We start from the raw sequence: 16,210 nt of genomic DNA, 5'->3' as shown, positions 1-16,210 counted from the left end.
TTGCCTATTATCACATGTAGCACTGATATTTAGTAGAAATTACAAGATATATATATACATCTATCTATATCTATTTATTTTACATTCTTTTCTATCTATAATGAATGCTGTCTGATTGGCCACACTGCATGATGTCAATGGCACCCTCCTTCCTATCTAAGCCTAGTCTCTTCGTGTTCTCCATTGCGTCTTCCTGCATGAGAAACACATTGTCACATGAACTGCTGGATTCCAATTACATCTTCTCATCTATACTGAGTATTGGGTGATATATTACAAGGCAAAGTCTCAGGTAAAGTCTCAATATATAGTTGTAGTTGAGTTCTCCATCAGCAGGTTCATAATAATAAGACTTGTACTGGTGGAGGTTCGAGTCGATGTATCACTACTTAATGGCAAGGCTGGAGCACACATTACTCCCTACCCGCCCTTGTATAAGCCACCATGGCTCATCTGCACTTTGTTGAATGCCATTGGTTCTGGTTATCGATTCACATTGTGATCTCCCTAGGAGATTGGCTCGTCATAGGCAGGTTAATATAGTATTTGCTTAAGATGATCTCTCTGAATCATATTAAAAAGCAATAGACCCAGGATAAATGTCAATTAGTATTTAAGGAGGGTAAGAGACGGCATTCCACAAGGTATTCACTCTAATTAGTTGATAGTAATAGTAATTGATTTCTTAGCCATCTCATAACAAGTATCTAGTTAATAATATTGCAGTCTTGTAGTAACCAAGTATCTAGTTAATGTCTAGTTGCTGTCGCGACACATTCCCGAGGAGGTATGTTGTTATATCTAGTATCACCCAATACCTAAACCACGAGACTGTAACATATACCAATCTATTCAACATGTATCTATACGTACTGCTTTATAGCATCTTCGCAGTCGCAACAGCAAACAGCAGCAGCAGCAGCAGCAGCAGCCCGCTGTCCTCTGCCTCCTCGGCCGCCACAACCCTGCAAACCTGGTACAATGCCGAGACAGGCCTCTGGGATACCTGCGGCTGGTGGAACGGCGCCAACTGCATGACGGCGCTCGCGGATCTGGCGATGCTCGTCGACGAGTCGGATCCCCTGCGCCAGACGGCCGAGGAGGTCTTCAACACCACCTTTGTCGTGGCGCCCAGCGTCAACCCGGACCCAGGCCTCGAAAAAGTCACCGTCAACGGCCGTCCCGAGACGCGGTACCCGGCTGCCTGGCCCTTGCGAACGCATGATATACAAGAATCAGGGACGGTCAACGCCTCGGCCTGGCTTGACGGCGCGTACGACGATGACGGCTGGTGGGCGCTCGCCTGGATCGCGGCGTACGATCTCACGGGCGTCCAGGACTATCTCGAGCTGGCCATTGGGATTTTTGACGAGATGGTTAGACTTTTATTCTCGAATTCCTCGCAATGAATACCGGCTGATTCTTAGACAACCGTTTGGCCGACAAACTGCGGTGATGGAGGCATCTACTGGGACCATACGCGCTCGTACGTCAATGCCATCTCCAACGAGCTGTTCTTCTCTGTCGCGGCGCATCTGGCCAACCGTGCATCCAACCCTGCGGATTATCTCGACTGGGCACAGCGGGAATGGGCCTGGTTCCAGGCCAGCGGGATGATCAACGCCCAGGGCACCATCAACGACGGCTTGACGGCTGACTGCAAAAACAACCAGCAGACAGTGTGAGTGAGATGGAATTTTAGATTTTTTTTATATGAAGAAAAATGTGTCAACTGACAAAATAGATGGTCGTATAATCAAGGAGTCGTGCTGGGCGGCCTGGTGGAATTGAACCGGGCGGCGCCTAATGCCTCGTACATTGAGGCCGCGACCCGAATCGCCAAAGCAGCCATCACCGCGCTGGCGGACAGCAACAAGGTGATCCATGAGTCGTGCGAGCCAAACAACTGCGACGCGAATCAGACACAGTTCAAGGGCATCTTCCTGCGAAACCTGCAGATGCTGCAGGCCGTAGCGCCAGACGACCAGTTCGCAGCGGTGATTCGAGCCTGCGCCGATAGCATCTGGGCGAACGACCGCAACGATGCAAACCAGCTCGGAGTCGACTGGGCAGGGCCCGTCACAAAAGTGGATGCCTCGACGCAGAGCTCGGCGCTGGACGCCCTCGTAGCCGCGGTAGCCATAGCATAGATGGCATGTAGAATGCTGAGCGGTAGTAATTCAAAAAGCAGAGTCAATCTTCCTCCGTAGAGCGGCAATGTCTTTAGGCCCCGTACGGCAACAACCTCCTATCATCACCCCCTCCCAGAGCCCCCGCTGGCGGGCGGCCTGGACGGTCTCCCAGAAGACATCCTCCCACGGGCGGGTGACGGTGTCGGCCACATCACGCTTCACCCACTGCTTCGTCGAGGGATCGTAGCGTTCGCCCTGGGTACCGTCCGGATAGACGACCAGCCACGGGCGACCCGTGGCACTCGCCTGCCACTCGTCGACAAAGGTCCCCTCCTGCACCATTCTCGTCACTTCCTCCTCCATGATCTCCATGATGCGCGGCACGTTCTCGATCCGGGTGCAGTTCAACCCCACTCCCCAGGGACGGGGCAAGGGACAACTATCTTCTCCATTGGCGGTGGTGTTCTCGAGCGACGCCCGGATCCATCGTCGGACCTGCTCCTCATCGACCTGATCGGTAGGAAACACACCACAGACCCACCACTTTTTCCTATCTTCCGCCGAGGGGAGCGAGGCAAAGACATCACCGACAGCAGCCCGAATGGCCGTCACCTCGTACACGCGTTTCACCGTCTCGAGCGCCACAAACTCGACCTTGTCCCACGAGTGTGTCTCGGTATCCTGGGCAAACAGCCGCAGACGCGCCGCATGCCAGTCCCGCAGCGCGGGGATCTCGTCCATCGGAGCAGGGTAATCCCCCGCATACTCTGCCGAGACTGGGTGCATGACTGCTCCATAGGGGCCCAGCGAGAGCGCAACTCGCGCGGCGTGGGAGGGCGGGAAGGCCTCGCGGGCCAAGTCGACGGCAGCACGCATGTAGCCCGTGGCCTGGGCGGGGGTTATCGCCGCGTCGGTGTTGAGAAAGCCCTCGATGCTGGCCTGGTACGTGCCTGTCATCACAATGTCGGCGCCCGAGGCAGCAAAGGCAGCGTGGACGGCTCGCAGGACGGAGGGGTTGGTGATGAGCAGGTGCGAGGACCACAGCGGCGTGGCGGGGGAGAATCGGATGCCATGGTCGGCTTCAAGGGTCGTACCGAGGCCGCCGTCGAGGAGAAGGACGGGAGACATTGTCTTGTGAATTGAGGGAGATGGAGAGGGGAATTGAGGTTTTGGTGGGAGAAAGTGAGGGAGAAAAAGTTGAAATGAGGGGAAAGTCAAGGCGGTCGCAGAGAACATGACAGTGGATTAGAGAGTAATGAGTTATTCATTTGGTAATAACAAGAATAACAATAAGAATAGAATAGATATTGATTTATTCAAACTGCTTCAATAGTATAAGTGTATTAATATTCTAAAGATCTAGAATATTACTTTACCCAAGGATGCTGGAGGTAGTTTTATAGACTAGAATTTGGAATTAGAAGGATGAAAAGACACCCTATTAAAGACAGTAATTACTAGTAAGACCAAATATAAATAATCATCAATGAATTAGCCATACTATTTCTATTTATTCTTCATATTATTGACCAACTTCTATTTAATAAAGTGAGCCTTCTGTCTTCCCTCTCTTCCCTCCACCTTTTCTTCCCTCTTCCTCTTCCCATGAAATCCCGCCTCGGCTGCAAAACATGCAAGTAAGACATGGCATCCTTTCATTAAAGCTAGATTAATGATTCTAACTGAATAGAATACGCAAAGTCAAGTGCGACGAGGAAAAACCTCGCTGTCGCCGCTGTGCCCAGACCGGACGTGCCTGTGAATACGACCAGCTCCCGCCCGCCCATCCTCTGTCCTCCTACCCCGGCACTGTCTGGCGCGAACGACGAGCGTTCGCCTATTATTCCGAACACGCAGCTGTTCATGTAGCCGGCGCGCTGGATGGCGACTTCTGGCGAGGCGTCGTGCCGCAGGTGTGCCGCCGTGAGCCGGCTGTCTGGGACGCGATCAACGCCATCAGCGTGCTCTTCGAGAACCCCGAGCAGTGTCTCGACCCGATCTTCCTCAGCAGACAGCCGGCCTCGCTTTCTCATACCCATCGGGATGCGTTGGTTTGGTATACTCGCTCGCTGGCACGCGTCCGGGACCGTCTCGCCCGCGGGGACGTCGACGCGACCGTCGCCCTCGTCACCTGCGTGCTCTTCGTGTGTATCGAGACCTTGCAGGGCCGGATCGAAGCTGCCCTCCAGCTGTACCAACAGGGAGTGAACTTGATTCTACAGATGCGGGCGGCCTCGTCGTCGTCGTCGTCGTCGTCGCCGTTTCGAGAAAACACTATCGTCCCCTTCTTTCTCCGTCTGGGCACGGTGGCTCTCACCATCTCAGGTGTGCCCACCAGCGCCTTGTTGACGGCCATCCGACATCTGCCCGACGAGAAACAGGACTTTCATACTCTACAGGCCGCCCGCGAGGCTCTTGTACCCCTCGCCGCCGAGTCTCTGCTCTTCCAGCGCGAGGCCCAGGCCCACCTAGCGACTGTGGCGGACGATTCCCTCGATCACGCCCTACTCGTTCGACAGCATGCACTGCAAGACCGATTAGCAGCGTGGAAGTCCTCACTAACAGCTTTTCTCAAGTCGGACGAACACCAAGGTGTCCTTCAGGCAGAGAATAGAAGCGATCCCGCCGTGAAACTACTCCAAACATACCACGCCGCCGCAGAGATCTACGTCGCAACATGCCTGACCGTGCAAGAAACAGTGTACGACACTTACCACGCCCGCTTCGCAGAGATAGTCGCCTACGCCGCCGCCGTGCTCGACGCTTCAATTGACAGTGCAACCGGTGCGGCGCCCCCCTTCACCTTCGAAATGGGCGTCGGGCTGCCCCTGTTCATCACCGCGCTGAAATGTCGGCATCCGCTTCTCCGCCGTCAAGCCATCGCTCTGCTTCGTCGTGCCCCGTCAGTGCAGGGGTTTTACAAGTGCCCCCCTGGCGCTCTTATGGCCGAGACAATCATGACGGTAGAAGAGAAGCTGGCCGGCCTGACTTTTAGTAGTAGTAGCAGTAGCAGTAGCAGCAGCAGCAGCAGCAGCAGCAGTGATTATATCCCCCAACAAGCAAGGGTTCATGTCTTTGGCATCTTCCGCCCCTGTGATTCCCCGGATATACTCGGCGACCATGATCTCGGCGCGTGGCACAAGAGTCCAGACTCGTTGTTCTTGAAATATACGAGGTACGAAGGGGCAGGGCCGTTCAATCGGATAGAAGATATAGTTCCATTAGAATGATTTACTAGGTAGTAGGTACTATGGAGATTAGTGCATTATAGTATCATACATCGTATGTCGTGAGATGATGAGCCTTCTAGAAGACTCTTCTGGAAGGCCCTTCTAGAAAGCAAGAACAGCCTCCTTGAGTTTCTGGAAATTAGGCGTACCAAGACCAGTCACAGGGTCCCAGCCGACGGTGGCGTTCCAGTGGGCGCCCGGGATGGCCAGACTGCCGTTGACGTACTCGCCTGTCTGGGGGTCGACGTTGTCGCAGCCGATAGACGTGCCATTGATGATGTCGTTGAGGGCCTTGAATCCCTCCGAGTACAGCCAGGGGTTGAGGAAGCCCAGGGCGGGTTTGCCCGCACGCAGGCGCACGTCGTTGAGCAGGGCGACCACGCCGGCGAAGACGGGCGACGAGGCCGACGTGCCGCCGGACCCGTACCATTCGCCCTTGTACACGATCTCAAAGTCGGGCGTGAAGCTGTGGGCTGCCACGTCGGGGAACCCGCGCCCGCTGAAATCCGTGTATTGCCCGTAGTATTCCTTGGTTGCTGCCGACACGTATGTGTCGAGGTAGTGGTCCACGGCAGATGCCTGGTACCACGCCCGCGGGAAGTAGTACGAGAAGCCACCCGAGGAGTCGGTCCAGCCCACCTCCGGGCTGAAGGCCTGCGTGCCGCCCACCGCCGTCACGTACGGGCACGTCGCAGGGAAGATCGGGTTGAACTGGGGGGTCACGCCGTCGGAGGCCTGGCACGCAGATCCCACGCCCTCGTCACCGGACGACTCGAGGATACTGATACCGCGCAGACCCATCAGGCCAATCAGGTTGCACACGCGCTTGGCATAGTATTCGGGGACGGTCTGCTACTGTCAGCGAACCTTTCCTCAAGAAATGAAAATAGAGAGCTATTCTACCTGCTCATCGTCACCGTAGGAGTTGGTGATGACCTGGGGAACGGCCGAGTTGGGGCGGCTGAGGAGGTACTCGTAGTAGATCAGGTACGGCTCGTTCTCATCTTCCGTCGGCTCATCGGCATCGGGGATGTAGGGACTAAAATGTGTTAGTTTATTTGGGTAAGTGGTAGGTAGTGTATAAGAGAACTCACGCAGTGCTGCCGGTGATGTACTCGTGGATAGGCAGCGGGTGGGCGAGGGTTGCGATGAGTTCAGCGTCCAGGTCAGCCTCGTCGACATCGTCGATACCGGCAGACTGGTTGTTGACGCCACCGTTGATCAGCTCGACGGAGAAGGTCTCGACGGGGATGCTGAAATGCTTCTCGTACTGGACGAGATCGGCCTCGTTGGCGGTCTGGTTGAGGAAACTGCCGAAAGCGATGCGGCTGCCGGAGTTGGCGTCGGCCTCGTAGCCGCCCAGGCTGTACATCTCATAGATGCAAGACGGGGTGATGGAGGTCTCGCAGGGGGAAGCGACGGTGGAGGAGCTGCTGCGGGCCTCAAGGGAGCGGGTGCGGCTGGGGAAGTGGACGACCGGGGCAGCAGCCGCGACGGTCTTGCCGAAGTAGACGGTGGGGGAGATGAGCTCGATGTAGTCGACGAGGTCATCTGGGATGGAGTACTCGGTGGTGCGCAGCTTGGTGGAGTCGCCCTTCTGGTACCAGTCAAATGTGGTGTTGAGCATGGCGTTGACGGTCTCGACAGTGGCGGAGAAGTGCAGCAGACTGCCGCTGCGGGTGTAGGCCGTGACGCCGGCGCTCTTCAGCCAACTGACGACGGCATCGTCGCTGACCGTGGGGAACTCGGCCTCGATCTCGTCGATGTCGAGGTACTTGCCGTAATCCGCGGAACCGGGGGTCGACACCTTGGCCAGCTTGGACTCCAGCTGGTCAATGTTCTTGCGGGCCAGAGCCACAGACAGCGCCATGGTCGTGCTGTCGGAGGGAGTGTCGACGTACGACCAGCCGGCCGGGACACCGTAGGCCAGACTCTCCAGCACGACACCCAGCGAGGGGCCTGCCAGGGAGCACAGAAGTCCCGCGTAAAGCGTTGCAGAGACCATGATGAGCTGTGTGAGGGTAAGATCAGCACGCTTGAGGCGGGGAGGGGCAAGACGAGAGAGGTTTCCCAGGGAGTATTTAAGCTGCAGAGAGCTGTGCTACCCCCTCCTCCAACCCCCCGTTCAAAGGCCGACGGCGTCTCCGGAGCACGCATGATGAGCGATGACGATGATGAGGGCAAGGAAAGCATCCGATCTATCACAGTGGGGTATCATAAGTTAAGTCCATAGACACCCCTACCCATAGTAGTTAGTTAGCTGGAGAAGCTATTTAGATACTCCATAATTAATATACGAAGCACTTACTAGGAATCCTAGCCCGGTAGCAACCCGTTGTCCCGCTTAATCAAGCCGAGTCCATTGGTCGAAGCTCGCAGGCCATAGCCACAGACCAAGGCAAGGCCGGCAAGGCAGGCACAGCAGTCCTCCAGCTCACTCAGGAACGGCGTTACACCCAGGGTGGAGCAACCATGCTATCAGCAGATATGCAGCAGTCGGTACCTAAACGAGATGGATACACGAGATGAAGATGGACATGATGGCAGGGGCGGAGCAATCAGGGCGTGGGGTGGCGTGCCTGTCGGCATGCCTTGTCGGCTTGACGAGTGGGAGGAGATAAGCGTCCCTTGCAGCCTATTGCATCAATAACAGTCAGTACTAGTCAACTGCTAGTTAGACAAAGTACTTCGGCATACTTACTAGTTTGCCTTCATAATACTCACAGATACCCTCTTGAAGCTGAACGGGGACTCCGTACGGACTCCTCCGTACGACTCCTGTTGGGCTGGGTGAGACTCGGATAAGGCGCCGAGATCCTGTCCTCAGAACCTAATCTAGTCTAGCAGACGCCAGGAATTGCGGAGGCAACAAGAACCAGATCAAAATGCAGTATAACCCGCGTTCTTCTCTTCTTTTCATCGTGTCGGACGCCCGTGGGAGTCCGCAGGGAGTCCGTCTGTCTTGGAAGTTACTTCAAGTTAGCGTGTCAATCACACGACCTTCCCTTTTGGGCATGGTTGTTGACGATCTGCAACGGATGCAAACAAGCTTGAAGGAGTTAAGCTTGGCGGAACGGGAGAAAGTATCGGCCGGCCTCGAAGTTACAATCACAAATAAATATGACTAATACCTGACTAAGTGACTGACTCATATTTGACTAAGCTGGGTTGACTAATATATGACTAAGCTAGGTCAACACAACTGTTTTCTCTTCTCAAGTCGAAGTCGACGTCGACGCTTTAACATGTCCCACGCAGTCGCTGTTCTTCGTGGCCACCGCCTCTGCTATCGTTAGACCGGTGATCTTCTTTTTGCATGCAGGTATTGAATATTCACGTACCGTCCAGAGCAGACTGCGTGCAGATCGACTTGATGCAGTCGGTCGAAGCGTTTTGGAAGTCGCTGCTGTTACACATGCAGTCCAGGTCGTCTGCGCTGGTGCACTTGCTGTACTTGAGCGCCTGGTTGAGACACGACCACTGAGGGCGTTAGAAAGAGGTCAAAAGGACAATTGAGAAGACCACTTACAATGCAATCGTCGTCGCTCACTTGCTGCGTTGCAACAGTGGCCCCTGCCAGGGCGGCGACAAGGAGGATCAAGGCTGATTTCATGATGAAGTATCTGACTGAATTAACAGAAATAGCTACCAGGAGTCGAGAGTGAGCAACCGACTTGCTTTATACTGTGGAGGAGAATGGCTTCCCCCGGATGCGTCAAGAATGTGGGTGCGTTCGATTGCCCCTCGCATTCCTCCCAATTAATACCTGCAACCAACACTGAATCTGCGAGGAATGGACCATTGAACTAGACCATGACCATCGAGCTTGCAGTATTGGACCGATGGCCATCTGACACGATCCAGTGAATTTCTCGTTATTTCAGTCTAGACATCATTGTCGACAGACGTGTCGAATCATCAACTTTAACTATAAACATGCGATAAATCAATGTGCAATCAGATGAACCATGACAATAACACCAGAAGACAACACTTCCTACACCGTACACCGTACACCGTACACTCCTATTTATTCTCCTACTCCGTACCCCTTAATCTAGCCCGAATACTTGATGCTCAACTCCGAGTCGCTGTCAACCGTCACCTGGGTCAAGACCTTGTTGTTCTGCTTGATCTCGAGGATGGTGGCATCTGAAACACCATAGGTCTTCCCGTCTGCAGTGCTGGCCACGGCGCCCGTGAAGACCACGCTGTTGAAGTCTGCGAGGGCGACCTGCGTGCCGTTGCTCTCAAAGTCCTCGAGGATCCACTCGGCATTCTGGCCGCCCAGTGTGGCCGTCGCCGCCGAAGCGCTGAGCGTCTGCGTGGCCTTGACGCCCGAGCTGCGGTTCTCGATCACCGCGACTCCCTGGCTAGCCGAGGTGGCCTGCACGATAGCCACGATCTCGTCGCCCGCCTGGATGCCCAGGGAGCTAAAGTCGTAGGCGTAATCCGGGTACCATTCGTACCAGGCATCGTAGTACTTTTCCCCCTCGTAGATGTAAAAGTCCACGCCCGTCTGCAGGATCGCATTGCTGTACGTGTCGCCGTCGATGCCCACCCACGCCGACGCAGCCTGGTAGCTGCTGCTGTCCCCCGCGGCGGCGGTTGGTTCGGGAACAGTAAACGTGGCCGTCACCGCCGTGTACGTCGCGGCTGCAGACGGCGGTTTCTCGCGCACCGCCCCGGCCCAGTTCTTGCTGTACTCGACCGTCCCGGCGCTGCCGACCTTCTCCAGCAGGTTTGCATTGGCGATCTCCTCCCGGGCTGCAGGTTGGGACCCCCGTTGTGCTCGAGCGGCAATCCGGGCATCGACGCGTGTCTGCAGGGTGCTTTTGTGCGGCGCTGCGATAGCTGTGCCCAGGAGGAGAGAGAGAGTCAGCGAGACCTTCATTATAACGTCGTGGAACGAGAGATTGAGAGGGAACTAGAAAGATTGAGAGAGAATTAGAGAGACAGAGAGAAATAGAGACAGAGAGACTATGAATGAATAATAAATACCTTGAAGCTGTTTTCAACTGCGCGTGATGAGCGATTGCAACCGGCTGAGGGCGCGTGTCTATGGCAGCTGTCATGCCGAATTGGGAATCTGGATCCCATGTTTACCTGATGACATCGTCATGTATTTGTCAATAAGTGCCTATGGTAATCAGTAGAATAATGGTCATTCTGTATGTACATGTGATTGAATTGGTTATTATGGATAGTGTACAGTTGGAAAGAAGAATACCTGTAGCTATAGATGTAGCTGTAGCTGTAGATGCAAATGTAGATAATAGATAAAGAATAATAGATCCTAAATTACTACCAAGTGCCATGCTTATCTTGTATTAGACTTGAGGAATGCTGACTTCTGTTCTAACTGAGAGTGCCTATACTACATGATCAATGCGCTTCTAGTTGAAAGTTATACCTCTATACTACGAGTACATTCTATTTCTTACTATTTTCCTAATTTAATTCCTTACTCTGACCAAGTCTTATTATTTTGTTCTGTGATCTTGAGTAGAAGAAAGCCACCTATATAGTGCTGACCTAGAGGTTACCCAAGTCACTCAGTAAATACCAACTATCTGCCTATTATTTACCTTATAATACTAATAGTACTACTAGTAATAATACTAATAATACTAATACTAATAATACTGCATCTGCTGGACTCCACGTGCTGAAAGCGTCTCCCCTTGCCTCCTTCCGAAAACGGAAATCAGTCAACTTCAAGTCTATTCTTAGGCCAGGACTGGTTGCATAAAGTCATCTGTGATGTAATAGAATGTCGATCTAACAAATAGACAGGATAGATATGGGAGCTGGTAATTAGCTGGTCTTGAGTTGATTATCTTGCAAGACTAGGGTTAGGGTTATTCTACAGCAAGTATATCTCCATGACTGGCTTATAAATATAATAAGAAGAATATGTTTATTTATTATTTAAATCCTTCAAGAATAGTAATACACACTCTCTGTCTTATAATATTCTATGAGCAGGAGAGTAACTGCAGTAAAACTATTTCTACAGTTTAGTTATTAGCAGGCGACAGTCTAAGCACTATACCCAATACTTCTGTAGCATTACACGTGACTCCCCCCCCTCCCCTTCCCACGTCGAACCTCACAACAGACAAAAGAAAAATAAACACACCTCGTCATCTCCAGAATGGAGTCACCACCCAGCCGGGTATAACGCCACGATGCGGCTGATTCAATCCGCCCGGCTTACCCCAACTGAGCACTCGATCTGGAGAGCCTTTCTGGACGAAGCCGTCGACCCGGAATACGCTGCTCAGTATATCTGGGGAAGGATCCACGATCATTCCGGTCGCCCTGCGGAGCAAGTATTAGAAGAATTAAAACTTGACTGGAAGCAAGTGGTGAAGAAAGGTCAGTTGAGTCAGAATCTGATCCCGAGTCTCCGCTAACCACCAAAGTAGTGACCCAGAGAGACCAGGTTTCACTCGAAGCACAAGCTCTAGTCGAAGAGAGGGACAACTCGCATTGCTTCATGCTGGATCAGAAGCCATTGGATACAAGCAGGCACATTCGTTTCGATCATGCCTGGGTGATCCCACCGAGCCTTTTCGATGACCGTGACATGGATTCGCAGGTGGGTGTTGGTCTGGAATATAAATCTAACCAGAGATTGAATTCATCATGCTACTAGGGTCCTCTTTATGCCCTCCTGCAAGCGTTCTTAACCCCTGCCATAACCTCCGAGCTTCGGACCCTTCTGCAGACTGGCACCTCGGAATCTCGACTAAGAAACTTGTTCTTACTCTCTCCGAGCATTCATTCAGCCTTTCGAAATGGACATATACAGGTTTTCCCTCCAACCGATACGGCCGATCGTTGGAATGACGAGACCGAGACTAGAATCAAAACGGCGAGCAAAGTTTACGTCTGTACCTTGACTCTACACAACGAGTACTACTGGCTGACTTGGTCCTAGTATTTCGTCTCCAGACTGTTTCCTGAGCCCTGTCATTCGCTCTTTCTCAGCGATGGCAGCCCATGGGACCGGACAACGCAGATGTTGATCATGGAAACCCAGGACGCCAGTCTTCCTCTTCCAGATCCATTTTTATTCCGAACACACTTTCGTATTGCAGCCTCCTTGCATCTATTTCATGTTGAAGAACGAATCGCCGAGGGCTGGCCCTCGCCCCGATTGTGTATGGGTCCCTCTGATTCATACCATGACTCTCTACATATCACCTAGGACACCGAAGGCTGATTAATTGCTTTGATAGTCCACTTCGACACAGTAACACAAAAGACATTACGCTGTCTCTGGCATCTCGTCCCTAAGTTGATACGTGTCCAGTGTTACCGTGTGCTCCTGAAGTTAGGCAGCCACCTCTACCCGCGGTCTTTCACCGGCCTCGTGCACCGGTTGCCGCTCGGACTGTATGCGAAAGAATGCAACCCCTCTCCCTGCGACGAGGGTGAAACATTGCGTCTGGTGGAACAGTACACTTCGATCCCATCGCCCCTCTGGGTGGACGATTACCAGGGGACGCACCCCGTTCTCATCATGACGGCCGTGCCCGGACAAACGCTGGAGGCAGTGTTTCACCGACTCTCATACCTAGAACGGGAGCAGCTTTCGAGAGACTTGAAGACTGTTTTGTCACAGCTGCGGTGCGTCCCAAACCGGACCTCGTACGTCTTCGGCAACAGTCATGGCGGCCCGCTGAAAGATCATCGTTTCCCCTCTGGCACATGCGGTCCGTTCCACCTCATCTCTGAATTCAATGCTTTCCTCGTCCATAACTATGTGCGCAAAGAGACAAAGGACAAGATTTCTGCTGTCCACAGCCGTCAGTACCGATCTGTTTTTACTCATGCCGACCTCCACCCTAGCAATATTCTGATTGATCGTGGACGCCTGGCTGGAATTGTGGACTGGGAATGCGCCGGTTTCTATCCTGAGTACTGGGAGTTTACAAAGCTGATGTACGGGGCAGAACGATTCCCAGAAATCCAACAGATCATTCATGATGCGTTTACAGAGGATTGCTATGAAGAGGAGCTTGAGGCCGAGAGGCTACTATGGAATGACACACCGCCGGGCCTTTAGTTAACTGGATTCAGCATTACATAATTAAAGTATTCATACGCGACCTCAGACTGAAGGAGTGGAGCGCGAAACTTGTGAATCAATCAGTGCAATCGTAGATGATGAAAGCGGCGTCGAGCCAAGGCAAAAGTGAAGCTTTTCTCTCCTTTGAGATAACACAAATAACCATAGCAGACAGCTAGAAACGAGATAATTGAGGTGCCCCGTGAGCTGGAGGAGAGGAGAACTTGGTCTGCACAAAGACCTTCTGCATGCCCGGGGCACGCTCGTCGAAGAGCGCATACACCGTATCCATATCCTCGAGACGCACACGATGAGTGACCATATCCAGTGGATTGATTTCCTGCCTGCGAATCATTTCCAGCAGCTCTTCCCAGTATTTGTGCACCGGAGCCTGGCCGTTGCCGATCAAGCGAATCCCGGTCTGCATGACGGCGCCGATATTGAAGTGATTTGTCTGAAGATTAGTAGGTGATAGCATGGATATCATGACACCTTCTTGTACTTACATAACCTGCATAGACTCCCGTGAGACCGATTCGACCGAACGATCTCACGGAGGTGACCATCTCATTCAGCGTCTCCGAAGTGTCGGTCTCCAAACCTAGCATGATCTCCAGGGAATGCGTCCAGCCCTTTGCGAACTCGCCAGCAGTGCAATCCAAGCACACGTCGGGCCCTGCTCCCGTCATCTTCTTCAGCTGAGACGTCACCGATTCTCCGTCGGGGAGAGTGCCAAAGTTGAGGGTCTCGAGCCGCGGCAGTTTCCCCTTGACGAATCCCAATCTCCAAGCTGCGTCGCCCCCGTCGATCAAGATAACTCTGCCGGCGCCCTGCTGGAAGGAAAACGTCGCCACCATCTGTCCTATCGGGCCTGCTCCCCAGACCGCCACGGTGTCTCCCTTTTGCACGCCAGTGTCGACTACACAGTGGTACGAGGTGGCCAGCACGTCGGAAAGATACAGGCCTTTTTCGTCGGGCACATCGTCGGGAAGATGCAGCAGGTTTTGCTCGCCGTGAGGCACTCGAACGTACTCGGACTGGCCGCCGGCAAAACCACCAGCAAAATGCGAGTACCCAAAGATGCCTGCCGCAGATTATCAGCTTGTCTGGAAAGAATATTATTTGGCCTCTAGGTAGGCTCTATACATACCAGCAGGTCTATTGCCGTACATGACATTGGCGATCTTGTTGGCGTTTGTCCGCTCACACGCGGTGGTCAGCTTCTCTTTACAGAATCGACAGTCACCACAGGAAATAGGGAACGAGGCAACGACTCGATCGCCGACCTTGACGGTCCCGACGCCAGGACCAACGCTGTCGACGATACCGCAGAATTCGTGGCCTAGAACATCTCCTTTTTGAAGCTGCGGAATGACGCCTGAATCGTGAGCCTCTCTTCTCTTTTTCTTCTTTTCTCTCTAACATACCATGGTATAGATGGAGGTCACTTCCACAAATTGTGCTCCCTGTTACCTTGAGAATGACGTCGCCATCATCCACAATCTTGGGCTTGGGAGCGTGCACTATACGTGTTAACAGAGAGAAACCAGCGGACCAAAGAGATACTCACCCACTTTGATGCTCTTCTTCCCCTCCCACGTGGTGACGAGGATCTTTTCAGATGGATCTCCATGGCCAGGTTTACTATAATTGCTGATATCCGTATGGATATCGGCCGTGTCGGTGTGGCCAACGGCCTTTTCGACCAGGTTCGCAGCTTGAGAAAGGGCCATACTTATCAGAGGCTATATTGGACGATAGGTTCAGGCAAAGCAGACTTGAGCTCACTTAAGTAGATGGAATCCAGTTTAGAAAGAATTCAAGTATTCTTTGTCTTATTCTTGGTTCTATACATCTCACGATGATGTCATAGAATTAACTCTGTACCAGAGTATACAGATATACGATCTACCAATAAAAGCATATATATACTCATATTAGACATTCTTCTAGAAAGGAATCTTCCGAACCTCCTCGACAGTCCAGTACTTGCGCATATTCTCCGCCCTCAAGGCATGCACCTCATCATCCAGATGCGTCCAGAGCACTTTGCCAAACCCATCCATCAACCGTTGGACCTCGTCGCGCTGCAGATCTGCCTCTCCACACCGGCACTCCTCCAGGTAAGCCTGCAGCTTGTCCATCCCGGCATGGATCTCGCGGTGCTGTTCTAGCAGGGTCACTTTGGCGCGGAACTCGGGCATCCTGCGCGCCAGCACGGGGAAGATATGTTCCTCTTCAATACTGTGGTGGAGGTGTAGTTGCGAGCAGAACCCTAGCCCCGTCATGATCAGTTGGCGGGCAGACAGCGTGCCGGATTTTTTGCCCTTTGTGTCGCATGCATTCAACATTTGGTTCCACGTTAACCGGAAGTGATTGTGCTGGATAATTAGATAGAGCACTAAGGATACTAGATCTTTCTCTCGAATCTGTTTTTTATTTTTTTTTCTCACGTACGAATTGTTCCATCCCATCTGCGAGCCGGTTATAAGCTCGGAACTCGCTCGGAGAAAGCTTGGGCAGCTCGGTAGTCTGCTCGGTAGCGTTTGAAGCCATACCGATGGACGAAAATCGTAGTGGAACAGGAATGATCTGTCTACCGAGAGGAAACCGGCTCAGCTGGGGAAACCGCACTCGCATCGACTGTTTCTGAAGCCCAGATGATATAGAAAACAATGAAGAGCAACAGATTTCAAAATAGCAGCAGATCTCTGACTTGACAATAAGATCGGTTCTATCGGTGGTGGCAGGCCGACAAAAGCGAGAAT

At 52.7% G+C, this 16,210-nt stretch overlaps 10 protein-coding genes across 10 annotated transcripts; 4 read left to right on the top strand and 6 right to left on the bottom strand.

Annotated features, from left to right (window-relative positions):
• Positions 1–857: 857 nt before the first annotated feature.
• ASPZODRAFT_55438 (hypothetical protein) lies at positions 858–2,150 on the top strand (the record flags this gene model as incomplete). Its single annotated transcript, XM_022728543.1, has 3 exons — positions 858–1,376; positions 1,428–1,681; positions 1,745–2,150. 3 exons carry the CDS (start codon positions 858–860, stop codon positions 2,148–2,150), a joined length of 1,179 nt encoding a protein of 392 aa, XP_022586305.1.
• A 30-nt stretch (positions 2,151–2,180) lies between these two features.
• ASPZODRAFT_149001 (hypothetical protein) lies at positions 2,181–3,260 on the bottom strand (the record flags this gene model as incomplete). Its single annotated transcript, XM_022725448.1, has 1 exon — positions 2,181–3,260. One exon carries the CDS (start codon positions 3,258–3,260, stop codon positions 2,181–2,183), a length of 1,080 nt encoding a protein of 359 aa, XP_022586304.1.
• A 474-nt stretch (positions 3,261–3,734) lies between these two features.
• On the top strand, positions 3,735–5,586 carry ASPZODRAFT_2108037 (hypothetical protein; the record flags this gene model as incomplete). The annotated part of the gene is made up of 2 exons (XM_022727713.1): positions 3,735–3,769; positions 3,823–5,586. The coding sequence occupies 2 exons, from the start codon at positions 3,738–3,740 to the stop codon at positions 5,360–5,362; spliced, it is 1,572 nt and encodes a 523-aa protein (XP_022586303.1). The 3' UTR covers positions 5,363–5,586.
• Positions 5,465–7,367, bottom strand: ASPZODRAFT_56189 (hypothetical protein; the record flags this gene model as incomplete). Its single annotated transcript, XM_022728592.1, has 3 exons — positions 5,465–6,211; positions 6,266–6,401; positions 6,457–7,367. 3 exons carry the CDS (start codon positions 7,365–7,367, stop codon positions 5,465–5,467), a joined length of 1,794 nt encoding a protein of 597 aa, XP_022586302.1.
• Positions 7,368–8,577: 1,210 nt separating this feature from the next.
• ASPZODRAFT_12597 (hypothetical protein) lies at positions 8,578–8,975 on the bottom strand (the record flags this gene model as incomplete). Its single annotated transcript, XM_022721453.1, has 3 exons — positions 8,578–8,645; positions 8,704–8,842; positions 8,892–8,975. The coding sequence occupies 3 exons, from the start codon at positions 8,973–8,975 to the stop codon at positions 8,578–8,580; spliced, it is 291 nt and encodes a 96-aa protein (XP_022586301.1).
• Positions 8,976–9,008: 33 nt separating this feature from the next.
• Positions 9,009–10,575, bottom strand: ASPZODRAFT_467228 (hypothetical protein). Its single transcript, XM_022728381.1, has 2 exons — positions 10,364–10,575; positions 9,009–10,289 (listed from the first exon to the last, which is right to left on the bottom strand). Exons 1-2 carry the CDS (start codon positions 10,460–10,462, stop codon positions 9,420–9,422), a joined length of 969 nt encoding a protein of 322 aa, XP_022586300.1. The 5' UTR covers positions 10,463–10,575; the 3' UTR covers positions 9,009–9,419.
• Positions 10,576–11,479: 904 nt separating this feature from the next.
• On the top strand, positions 11,480–12,181 carry ASPZODRAFT_467115 (hypothetical protein). The gene is made up of 2 exons (XM_022728379.1): positions 11,480–11,743; positions 11,794–12,181. Exons 1-2 carry the CDS (start codon positions 11,554–11,556, stop codon positions 12,021–12,023), a joined length of 420 nt encoding a protein of 139 aa, XP_022586299.1. The 5' UTR covers positions 11,480–11,553; the 3' UTR covers positions 12,024–12,181.
• Positions 12,182–12,289: 108 nt separating this feature from the next.
• ASPZODRAFT_467123 (hypothetical protein) lies at positions 12,290–13,506 on the top strand. Its single transcript, XM_022728380.1, has 2 exons — positions 12,290–12,531; positions 12,610–13,506. The coding sequence occupies exons 1-2, from the start codon at positions 12,390–12,392 to the stop codon at positions 13,437–13,439; spliced, it is 972 nt and encodes a 323-aa protein (XP_022586298.1). The 5' UTR covers positions 12,290–12,389; the 3' UTR covers positions 13,440–13,506.
• Positions 13,507–13,617: 111 nt separating this feature from the next.
• ASPZODRAFT_148994 (hypothetical protein) lies at positions 13,618–15,175 on the bottom strand (the record flags this gene model as incomplete). The annotated part of the gene is made up of 5 exons (XM_022725446.1): positions 13,618–13,896; positions 13,949–14,526; positions 14,593–14,820; positions 14,870–14,965; positions 15,013–15,175. The coding sequence occupies 5 exons, from the start codon at positions 15,173–15,175 to the stop codon at positions 13,618–13,620; spliced, it is 1,344 nt and encodes a 447-aa protein (XP_022586297.1).
• Positions 15,176–15,287: 112 nt separating this feature from the next.
• ASPZODRAFT_127921 (hypothetical protein) lies at positions 15,288–15,999 on the bottom strand. Its single transcript, XM_022721869.1, has one exon. It carries the CDS (start codon positions 15,791–15,793, stop codon positions 15,392–15,394), a length of 402 nt encoding a protein of 133 aa, XP_022586296.1. The 5' UTR covers positions 15,794–15,999; the 3' UTR covers positions 15,288–15,391.
• Between the last annotated feature and the right edge of the window lie 211 nt (positions 16,000–16,210).

Source organism: Penicilliopsis zonata, assembly GCF_001890105.1.
Source record: "Penicilliopsis zonata CBS 506.65 unplaced genomic scaffold ASPZOscaffold_1, whole genome shotgun sequence".
Lineage (NCBI taxonomy): Eukaryota > Fungi > Ascomycota > Eurotiomycetes > Eurotiales > Aspergillaceae > Penicilliopsis > Penicilliopsis zonata.
The sequence above is the reverse complement of the archived record's forward strand: the minus strand, read 5'-3'. Positions and strand labels throughout refer to the sequence as shown.